Raw genomic sequence first — 12,387 nt, forward strand, 5'->3', positions numbered from 1 at the left:
CCGTCCTCTACCGTCCACTACCCTCCTCTGCCGTCCTCTACCGTCCTCTACCGTCCTCTATCGTCCTCTACCGTCCACTACCGTCCACTACCGTCCACTACCGTCCACTACTGTCCTCTACCGTCCACTACCATCCTCTACCATCCTCTACCATCCTCTACGTCCTCTACCGTCCACTACCCTCCTCTGCCGTCCTCTACCGTCCTCTACCGTCCACTACCCTCCTCTGCCGTCCTCTACCGTCCTCTACCGTCCACTACCCTCCTCTGCCGTCCTCTACCGTCCTCTACCGTCCACTACCCTCCTCTGCCGTCCTCTACCGTCCTCTACCGTCCACTACCCTCCTCTGCCGTCCTCTACCGTCCTCTACCGTCCACTACCCTCCTCTGCCGTCCTCTGCCGTCCTCTACCGTCCACTACCCTCCTCTGCCGTCGTCTTCCGTCCTCTACCATCCTCTACCATCCTTTTCTCTCCTCTACCCTCCTCTACTGAACACTAGCCTCCTACCCTCCTCTACGTACTCTACCCTCTACTGTCCTCTACGCTCTTCTACCCTCGTCTATGCTCCTGTACCTGTCCTCTACCCTCCTCTACCCTCCTCTACGTCCTCTACCCTCCTCTACCCTCCTCTACGTCCTCTACCCTCCTCTAAAGTCCTCTAAAGTCATCTTCCGCCTTCTACCCGCCTTCTACACGCCTTCAACCCGCCTTCTACCATCCTCCACCGTCCTCTACCCTCCTCTGCCATCCTCTACTGTCCTCTACACTCCTCTACCCTCCTCTACGTCTTCTACCCTCTTCTACAGTCCTCTAAAGTCATCTTCCGCCTTCTACCCGCCTTCTACACGCCTTCAACCCGCCTTCTACCATCCTCCACCGTCCTCTGCCATCCTCTACCGTCCACTACCATCCTCTACCATCCTCTACCGTCCTCTACCGTCCTCTACCGTCCTCTACCCTCCTCTGCCGTCCACTACCGTCCTCTACCGTCCTCTACCGTCCACTACCGTCCTCTACTGTCCTCTACCGTCCTCTACCGTCCTCTACCGTCCTCTACCGTCCTCTACTGTCCTCTACGCTCCTCTACGCTCCTCTACCCTCGTCTATGCTCCTGTACCGTCCTCTACACTCCTCTACCCTCCTCTACGTCCTCTACCCTCCTCTACCCTCCTCTACGTCCTCTAACCTCCTCTAAAGTCCTCTAAAGTCATCTTCCGCCTTCTACCCACCTTCTACACCCCTTCAACCCGCCTTTTATCATCCTCCACTGTCCTCTACCCTCCTCTGCCATCCTCTATCGTCCTCTACACTCCTCTACCCTCCTCTACGTCCTCTACCCTCCTCTATAGTCCTCTAAAGTCATCTTCCGCCTTCTACCCACCTTCTACACGCCTTCAACCCGCCTTCTACCATCCTCCACCGTCCTCTACCCTCCTCTGCCATCCTCTACCATCCTCTACTGTCCTCTACCGTCCTCTACCGTCCACTACCGTCCACTACCGTCCACTACCGTCCTCTACACTCCTCTACCCTCCTCTACGTCCTCTACCCTCCTCTATAGTCCTCTAAAGTCATCTTCCGCCTTCTACCCGCCTTCTACCCGCCTTCTACACCCCTTCAACCCGCCTTTATCATCCTCCACTGTCCTCTACCCTCCTCTGCCATCCTCTATCGTCCTCTACACTCCTCTACCCTCCTCTACGTCCTCTACCCTCCTCTATAGTCCTCTAAAGTCATCTTCCGCCTTCTACCCACCTTCTACACGCCTTCAACCCGCCTTCTACCATCCTCCACCGTCCTCTACCCTCCTCTGCCATCCTCTACCATCCTCTACTGTCCTCTACCGTCCACTACCGTCCTCTACCGTCCTCTACCGTCCTCTACCGTCCACTACCGTCCTCTACACTCCTCTACCCTCCTCTACGTCCTCTACCCTCCTCTATAGTCCTCTAAAGTCATCTTCCGCCTTCTACCCGCCTTCTACACCCCTTCAACCCGCCTTTTATCATCCTCCACTGTCCTCTACCCTCCTCTGCCATCCTCTATCGTCCTCTACACTCCTCTACCCTCCTCTACGTCCTCTACCCTCCTCTATAGTCCTCTAAAGTCATCTTCCGCCTTCTACCCACCTTCTACACGCCTTCAACCCGCCTTCTACCATCCTCCACCGTCCTCTACCCTCCTCTGCCATCCTCTACCATCCTCTACTGTCCTCTACCGTCCACTACCGTCCTCTACCGTCCTCTACCGTCCTCTACCGTCCACTACCGTCCTCTACACTCCTCTACCCTCCTCTACGTCCTCTACCCTCCTCTATAGTCCTCTAAAATCATCTTCCGCCTTCTACCCGCCTTCTACCCGCCTTCTACACGCCTTCAACCCGCTTTTTATCATCCTCCACTGTCTTCTACCCTCCTCTGCCATCCTCTACCGTCCTCTACACTCCTCTACCCTCCTCTACGTCCTCTACCCTCCTCTATAGTCCTCTAAAGTCATCTTCCGCCTTCTACCCACCTTCTACACGCCTTCAACCCGCCTTCTACCATCCTCCACCGTCCTCTACCCTCCTCTGCCATCCTCTACCATCCTCTACTGTCCTCTACCGTCCTCTACCATCCTCTACCGTCCTCTAACGTCCTCTGCCCTCCTCTGCCCTCCTCTGCCCTCCTCTGCCCTCCTCTGCCGTCCTCTGCCGTCCTCTGCCGTCCTCTGCCGTCCTCTACCGTCCTCTACCGTCCTCTACCGTCCTCTACCGTCCTCTACCGTCCTCTACCGTCCTCTGCCCTCCTCTGCCGTCCTCCGCCGTCCTCTACCCTCCTCTGCCGTCCTCTACCGTCCACTACCGTCCACTACCGTCCTCTACCATCCTCTACCATCCTCTACCGTCCACTACAGTCCCCTACCGTCCTCTACCGTCCTCTACCGTCCTCTACCGTCCTCTACCGTCCACTACCGTCCACTACCATCCTCTACCGTCCTCTACCGTCATCTACCATCCACTACCGTCCTCTACCGTCCTCTACCGTCCTATACCGTCCTATACCGTCCTATACCGTCCTCTACCATCCATTACCCTCCTCTACCGTCCTCTACCGTCCTCTACCGTCCACTACCCTCCTCTGCCGTCCTCTACCGTCCACTACCCTGCTCTGCCGTCCTCTACCGTCCTCTAACGTCCTCTACCCTCCTCTACCGTCCTCTACCGTCCTCAACCATCCTCTACCATCCTCTACCGTCCTCTACCGTCCACTACCGTCCTCTACCGTCCACTACCGTCCTCTACCGTCCACTACCGTCCTCTACCGTCCTCTACCGTCCTCTACCGTCCACTACCATCCTCTACCATCCTCTACCATCCTCTACCCTCCTCTACCGTCCTCTACCGTCCTCCACCGTCCTCCGCCATCCTCTACCGTCCTCTACCGTCCTCTACCGTCCACTACCGTCCTCTACCGTCCTCTACCGTCCTCTACCGTCCTCTACCGTCCTCTACCGTCCTCTACCGTCCTCTACCATCCTCTACCATCCTCTACGGTCCTCTACCGTCCTCTACCGTCCTCTACCGTCCTCTACCGTCCTCTACCGTCCTCTACCGTCCTCTACCGTCCACTACCGTCCTCTACCGTCCTCTACCGTCCTCTACCGTCCTCTACCGTCCTCTACCATCCTCTACCGTCCTCTACGCTCCTCTACCCTCGTCTATGCTCCTGTACCGTCCTCTACCCTCCTCTACGTCCTCTACCCTCCTCTAAAGTCCTCTAAAGTCATGTTCCGCCTTCTACCCACCTTCTACATGCCTTCAACCCGCCTTCTACCATCCTCCACCGTCCTCTACCCTCCTCTGCCATCCTCTACCGTCCTCTACCGTCCTCTACCGTCCTCCACCGTCCTCCACCGTCCTCCACCGTCCTCTACCCTCCTCTACCGTCCTCTACCGTCCTCTACCGTCCTCTACCGTCCACTACCGTCCTCTACCGTCCTCTACCGTCCACTACCGTCCTCTACCGTCCTCTACCGTCCTCTACCGTCCTCTACCATCCTCTACCATCCTCTGCCGTCCACTACCGTCCACTACCGTCCTCCACCGTCCTCTACCCTCCTCCGCCATCCTCTACCCTCCTCTGCCATCCTCTACCCTCCTCTACTGTCCTCTACCGTCCTCTACCATCCTCTACCATCCTCTACCATCCTCTACCGTCCTCTACCGTCATCTACCGTCATCTACCGTCCTCTACCATCCTTCACCGTCCTTCACCGTCCTTCACCGTCCTCTACCGTCCTCTACCGTCCTCTACGGTCCTCTACCGTCCTCTACCGTCCTCTACCGTCCTCTACGGTCCTCTACCGTCCACTACCGTCCACTACCGTCCTCTACCGTCCTCTACCGTCCTCTACCGTCCTCTACCATCCTCTACCGTGCTCTACCCTCCTCTACTGTCCACTACCCTCCTCTACCCTCCTCTACGTACTCTACCTCACTGTCCTCTACGCTCCTCTACCCTCGTCTATGCTCCTGTACCGTCCTCTACCCTCCTCTACGTCCTCTACCCTCCTCTAAAGTCCTCTAAAGTCATCTTCCGCCTTCTACACGCCTTCAACCCGCCTTTTATCATCCTCCACTGTCCTCTACCCTCCTCTGCCATCCTCTACCGTCCTCTACACTCCTCTGCCATCCTCTACCGTCCTCTACACTCCTCTACCCTCCTCTACGTCCTCTACCCTCCTCTATAGTCCTCTAAAGTCATCTTCCGCCTTCTACCCACCTTCTACACTCCTTCAACCCGCCTTCTACCATCCTCCACCGTCCTCTGCCCTCCTCTGCCGTCCTCTACCGTCCTCTACCGTCCCTCCACCGTCCTCCGCCGTCCTCCGCCGTCCTCCGCCGTCCACTACCGTCCTCCGCCGTCCTCTACCCTCCTCTGCCGTCCTCTGCCGTCCTCTGCCGTCCTCTACCGTCCTCTACCGTCCTCTACCGTCCTCTACCGTCCTCTACCGTCCTCTACCGTCCTCTACCGTCCACTACCGTCCACTACCGTCCTCTACCGTCCTCTACCGTCCTCTACCGTCCTCTACCGTCCTCTACCATCCTCTTCCCTCCTATACTGTCCTTTACTTTCCCTCTTAGTGTCCAGAGCCTGCTTTACTGCCAACCCTGCAGCTGTCAGCACACCTGTGCGGTCTCTCAACACCCACATTAATAGGCCCTCCAGGGGTTTAATCTATTTAACCCTCCACTCTACCATGTTGCCACTCCCAAGCCCAGCCAGTCCAGCTCCGCCCTGGAAATACAGCAGGGACACAGCCTCTCCTGGAAGGTCAAATACCTTTATAACCTGCAATATAGCCACCAGATTACCTGACACTTACTCCAGAGATATGATGTGATTGGTTTGGGCCAGGCTGTTCCTATGTGTGTGCGTGCGTGCGTGTGTATGCCCGTGCTGTGTGTGTGTGCATGCGGAGGTGTGTATGCGTTCGTGTGCATGTTTGTGTGTGTGTGTGCGTGCCTGTGTGTGTGTGTACTCACCCTAGAGAGTAGACCCGGCAGTGTTGGATGTGTATCCGTTGTGCCAGGCTGAACCTGCTGTCCAAACACACTGCCCAGCGCCCCTCTGGCCCCTCCTGACCTCCCTGTACCACGGGGCTCTCTGGGGAAGGGGGGGCACAAAACTCCTGTAGGTAGACAGGGGTCATTAATACACCTGTCCCCAAAAATATAATTGTCATCATTATTATCATTGCCATCGTTATCATTATCGTAATTGTGATCACCATCGTTGTCATTAGCGTAATCGTTATAATCATCGCCATCGTTACCATTATCGTAATTGGTATCATCATCACCATCATTTCCATTATCGTAATTGGTATCATCATCACCATCGTTAACATTATCGTAATTGGTATCATCATCACCATCGTTAACATTATCGTAATTGGTATCAACATCACCATCGTTAACATTATCGTAATTGGTATCAACATCACCATCGTTAACATTATCGTAATTGGTATCAACATCACCATCGTTAACATTATCGTAATTGGTATCAACATCGCCATCGTTAACATTATCGTAATTGGTATCAACATCACCATCGTTAACATTATCGTAATTGGTATCAACATCACCATCGTTAACATTATCGTAATTGGTATCAACATCACCATCATTTCCATTATCGTAATTGGTATCAACATCACCATCGTTAACATTATCGTAATTGGTATCAACATCACCATCATTTCCATTATCGTAATTGGTATCAACATCACCATCGTTAACATTATCGTAATTGGTATCAACATCACCATCGTTAACATTATCGTAATTGGTATCAACATCACCATCGTTAACATTATCGTAATTGGTATCATCATCACCATCCTTAACATTATCGTAATTGGTATCAACATCACCGTCGTTAACATTATCGTAATTGGTATCATCATCACCATCGTTAACATTATCGTAATTGGTATCATCATCACCATCCTTAACATTATCGTAATTGGTATCAACATCACCATCGTTAACATTATCGTAATTGGTATCATCATCACCATCCTTAACATTATCGTAATTGGTATCAACATCACCGTCGTTAACATTATCGTAATTGGTATCATCATCACCATCCTTAACATTATCGTAATTGGTATCAACATCACCGTCGTTAACATTATCGTAATTGGTATCATCATCACCATCCTTAACATTATCGTAATTGGTATCAACATCACCATCGTTAACATTATCGTAATTGGTATCATCATCACCATCCTTAACATTATCGTAATTGGTATCAACATCACCATCGTTACCATTATCGTAATTGGTATCAACATCACCATCATTTCCATTATCGTAATTGGTATCAACATCACCATCGTTAACATTATCGTAATTGGTATCAACATCACCATCGTTAACATTATCGTAATTGGTATCAACATCACCATCATTTCCATTATCGTAATTGGTATCAACATCACCATCGTTAACATTATCGTAATTGGTATCAACATCACCATCGTTAACATTATCGTAATTGGTATCAACATCACCATCATTTCCATTATCGTAATTGGTATCAACATCACCATCGTTAACATTATCGTAATTGGTATCAACATCACCATCGTTAACATTATCGTAATTGGTATCATCATCACCATCCTTAACATTATCGTAATTGGTATCATCATCACCATCCTTAACATTATCGTAATTGGTATCAACATCACCATCGTTAACATTATCGTAATTGGTATCATCATCACCGTCGTTAACATTATCGTAATTGGTATCAACATCACCATCGTTAACATTATCGTAATTGGTATCATCATCACCATCCTTAACATTATCGTAATTGGTATCATCATCACCATCCTTAACATTATCGTAATTGGTATCAACATCACCATCGTTAACATTATCGTAATTGGTATCATCATCACCATCCTTAACATTATCGTAATTGGTATCATCATCGCCATCGTTAACATTATCGTAATTGGTATCAACATCACCATCGTTAACATTATCGTAATTGGTATCATCATCACCATCCTTAACATTATCGTAATTGGTATCATCATCACCGTCGTTAACATTATCGTAATTGGTATCAACATCACCATTGTTAACATTATCGTAATTGGTATCATCATCACCATCCTTAACATTATCGTAATTGGTATCATCATCACCATCGTTAACATTATCGTAATTGGTATCAACATCACCATCGTTAACATTATCGTAATTGGTATCAACATCACCATCGTTAACATTATCGTAATTGGTATCAACATCACCATCGTTAACATTATCGTAATTGGTATCAACATCACCATCGTTAACATTATCGTAATTGGTATCACCATCGTTATAATCATCCACGTCATATACCATAGTTATGCTTGCCCCTGTCCCATCACATGTTCACCACACACACCCACATACTGTACACACATTCTGAGATTCATTCACCAGGTGCCTTATTCCTATTTCAACATGTTTTTCTTTCTCATCTTGCAGCACTCTCTCAATTTCTCCTCCTCTACCCCTCGCCTTCTTTTCCTTTTGGTTTCAGTAAAGGAGAAAAGATTGGATTTAGTGTTAAGAAATGCATCCTCCATCCTTAACATGATTCTCCATCCCACAACAAGTGACAGGGCACCTTCATCTTGTCTTAATGTTCAAGGATTCCATTGACAAAGGAGAAAGAAAACGCTTCCCAAGGTGAATGACAGGTTCAGCTAGTGCCAGTCAACAATTCAATTGTGTGTGTGTGTGTGTGTGTGTGTGTGTGTGTGTGTGTGTGTGTGTGTGTGTGTGTGTGTGTGTGTGTGTGTGTGTGTGTGTGTGTGTGTGTGTGTGTGTGTATCCTGAATGTCTGAGTGTGTGTGGGTGGGAGGTTTTGAAACAGACAGGATTTATGACTGTTTGCTGTCTGATTGCTTTATCTCTACTGTCTCCAGAGACTGTCTGAACTTGACTGGGCCAGCGGACATTGACAGAGACTGAGACTGATCATGTGCTGTAATCACAATGTCTTTCCCTTACAGACTGCAGCTTAGGCTGTGTGGCTCCCTGTGTGGGATACTGTCCAGTCCACTGCTCTGCAGAGACCGGTGACTAATCCTTCTCTTTCTCAACCTCATTGAACCATCATGTTAATAACAGTCTGACTAAAACCATGATTTGATCTGTGTTCTGATCTCTCCTGCATTGTATCATAGTGATCCTGTGCTAGACCCATATCCATGTCTGTTATTTGTCTCTTACAGCATTCATTAACCACTCCATCTGCCCTTTACAAAGTCTGTTGACATTTCTGCATTCTTTCCCATGCCACAAAAAATAATGGACAAATGTTTCCTATCTGTAAGGAGTCTAGAATCTTTAGGGGCGTTCTTTCTCTTTGTGATGTCATAAGGCTTTGGAATGTCTTGTTTCCGACTGCTTCAATCTTTAGAAGAGAAACATTTATCCATAGAGATGAATATGCCATTTGGCCTCTCCTAACAGAGCTTATGACATAAAAGGAAGGCAGGACGTAACAAAGACATTGTAAAAAAGAGCCATACCAAAAACATAAAATACCGAATGGAATAGAATTTTAAACAGCCCTTTATCCATCCATGTATGGCTGTGGTAGTGATGATTCTGTTGTATTGGAAGATTTTTGCTTTGCTGTTGAAGTTCATAATGTGGTTGGTTATGTGCTGTAGCGGTTCATAATTGCATAACCAGCAAAAGTGTGTGGTATAGGTAGCAACACATCTGCCACGCTGATCCTCAACACCAGGGGTGCATGCTCAGTCCCCTCCTGTACTCCCTGTTCATCCACAACTGCATGGCCAAGAGTGACTCCAACACCATCATTAAGTTTGCAGACGACACAACAGTGGTAGGCCTGATCACCAACAACGAGGAGACAGCCTTTAGGGAGGAAGTTAGAGACCTGGCCGTGTGGTGCCTGAATAACAACCTTTCCCTCAACGTAACCAAGACTAAGGACATGATTGTGGACTACAGGAAAAGGAGGACCGAGCACACCCCCATTCTCATCGACGGGGCTGTAGTGGAGCAGTTTGAGAGCTTCAAGTTCCTTGGTGTCCACATCACCAACGAACTAGAATGGTCCAAACACACCAAGACAGTCATGGAGAGGGCACAACAAAGCCTATTCCCCCTCAGGAAACTAAAAATATCCTCAAAAGGTTCTACAACTGTAACATAGAGAACATCCTGACTGGTTGCATCACTGCCTGGTAAATTAATTGCTCAGCCTCTGGCCGCAAGAAACTACAGAGGGTAGTGCGTACGGCCCAGTACATCACTGGTGCTAAGCTGCCTGCCATCCAGGACCTCTACACCAGGCAGTGTCGGAGGAAGGCCCTAAAAATGGTCAAAGACCTCAGCCACCCCAGTCATAGACTGTTCTCTCTACTACCGCATGGCAAGCGGTACAGGAGTGCTAAGTCTAGGACAAAAAGGCTTCTCAACAGTTTTACCCCCAAGCCATAAGACTCTTGAACAGGTAATCAAATGGCTACCCGGACTATTTGCATTGTGTGCCCCCCAACCCCTCTTTTACACTGCTGCTACTCTCTGTTTATCATATATGCATAGTCACTTTAACTATACATTCATGTACATACTCCCTCAATTGGGCCGAGCAACCAGTGCTCCCGCACATTGACTAACCGGGCTATCTGCATTGTGTCCCACCACCCGCCAACCCCTCTTTTACATGACTGCTACTCTCTGTTCATCATATGTGCATAGTCACTTTAACCATATCTACATGTACATACTACCTCAATCAGCCTGACTAACCAGTGTCTGTATGTAGCCTCGCTACTTTTATAGCCTCGCTACTGTATATAGCCTGTCTTTTTACTGTTGTTTTATTTCTTTACCTACCCATTGTTCACCTAATACCTTTTTTGCACTATTGGTTAGAGCCTGGAAGTAAGCATTTAACTGTAAGGTCTACACCTGTTGTATCCAGCGCACTTGACAAATAAACTTTGATTTGATTTGGGTATTGAACAGTATTGGCCCATCATTGTTGTTCATCTGAACAAGTGTTTTACTGCATCAGTATTCTTTCTATATCGTGAGCTATGATGAATCTACTCTGTACAGAGAGGTTGTGACACTTTGTTGTCATTTTGAATACACTGCAACACTGCAATATATTATATTTATCAATCGTGTGTGTGTGTGTTTGTTTGCTCGTGTGCGTGTGTGTGTGTGTGTGTGTGTGTGTGTGTGTGTGTGTGTGTGTGTGTGTGTGTGTGTGTGTGTGTGTGTGTGTGTGTGTGTGTGTGTGTGTGTGTGTGTGTGTGTGTGTGTGTGTGTGTGTGTGTGTGTGTGTGTGTGTGTGTGTGTGTGTGTGTGTGTATATATACTGAGTGAACAAAACATGAGGAACACCTTCCTAATATTAAGTTGCACCCCACCACTTTGCCCTCAGAACAGCCTCCATTCGTCAGGACATGGACTCTACAAGGTGCCAAAATTGTTGACTCCAATGCTTCTCACAGTTATGTCAAGTTGTCTGGATGTCCTTTGGGTGGGTGGACCATTCTTGATACACATAGGAAACTGTTGAGTGTGAAAACCCAGCAGCGTTCCAGTTCTTGACACACTCAAACCGGTGTGCCTGGTACCTACTACCATCCCCTGTTCTAGGGGATATTTTGTCTTGCCCATTCACCCTCTGATTTGCACATACACAATCCATGTCTCAATTGTCTCAAGGCTTAAAAATCCTTCTTTAACCCGTCTCCTCCTCTTCATCGACACTGATTGAAGTGGATTTAACAGGTGACATCAATAAGAGATCTTAGCTTTCACCTGGATTAACTTGGTCATGTCATGGAAAGAGAAGGTGTTCCTAATGTTTTGTACACTCAGTGTATATGTGTGTGTGTTTATGCAGTATGTATGTGTGTGTAATTCTATTCATTGCACAATCCCAGTGCAGTGTGTCTCTCTCAGAGGCTGAGTTCTGCCAACCACGACGTCAGTCAGAATTACTGCTGAGGTACACTGTAATCTCCATGGCAACTCCCTCTCCGCCTGTCAGTGTAGATGATGGATGACTCACCCCCAACTACCCGCCTTCACGCACCCTTCCCTCCACCCACACAAACAACCACCCCTCCATCCACACACACCCCCCTCCGCGCACACACACACACACACACACACTCCCCCATAGGCTTATTCATTATGAGCAGCATGCCTGCCATGCTAGATATAGAGTAGATGTTTTATTATTAGAAGGGCTGTAGGCCCACAGTATATGAAAGACAAGATAATAAGTTGCCAATGTTTCTTAACTTAATTTGAATGCCTTCATTATCAGAAAATACTTGGACTGTTAGCAAGGATCCGATGTACCATTTAAACACCTTCACCGATGCTGAAGCCTCCATCACACAGAGCATATTTTGCTGACTGTAAGACACAAGGACATAAAAGCCAAGTTTGTCTTTTTCTCTCAATCTTCATCCTCACACAACACAACAACGTTTCAATCGATTGGTTGTTATTTCCTATGGCACAGACAATCTAACAAGGCAAGATCCTCTCATTGATGTAGTAGGAACCAGACGAATCAGACGAATCAGACAAATCAGAATGCCATCTCTATGGTAATCATTAGAGTAATGACCCATGTGTGAGCTGTCAAGCAAGACAACATCTTTTTCAATGAGCATAATATGAAAAGGGTGCTTTGTTTGCAGTTAGAGTTGGTTATTCTCTGTTTATTTACCAGTTAGACCTTTATGCAACTCTGACTGGCATGACAAAGTACTGTACTGAATCATCTATAGAAGCTTTAGTTCAAGTCAGC

The 12,387-nt window shown here is 48.1% G+C and overlaps 1 protein-coding gene across 2 annotated transcripts in view; it reads right to left on the minus strand.

The window, feature by feature from the left end:
• LOC118371915 (probable methyltransferase-like protein 24) overlaps positions 1-12,387 on the minus strand; it is a 54,145-nt gene that overhangs the window by 17,789 nt on the left and 23,969 nt on the right. For both annotated transcript variants that reach the window (XM_035757574.2, XM_035757573.2), the window contains one exon: positions 5,529-5,674. In XM_035757574.2, coding sequence (XP_035613467.1) covers positions 5,529-5,674 — 146 coding nt within the window. The remainder of the gene's footprint in view (positions 1-5,528; positions 5,675-12,387) is intronic.

Source organism: Oncorhynchus keta, unplaced genomic scaffold (assembly GCF_023373465.1).
Source record: "Oncorhynchus keta strain PuntledgeMale-10-30-2019 unplaced genomic scaffold, Oket_V2 Un_contig_24620_pilon_pilon, whole genome shotgun sequence".
NCBI classification, from domain to species: Eukaryota; Metazoa; Chordata; class Actinopteri; order Salmoniformes; family Salmonidae; genus Oncorhynchus; species Oncorhynchus keta.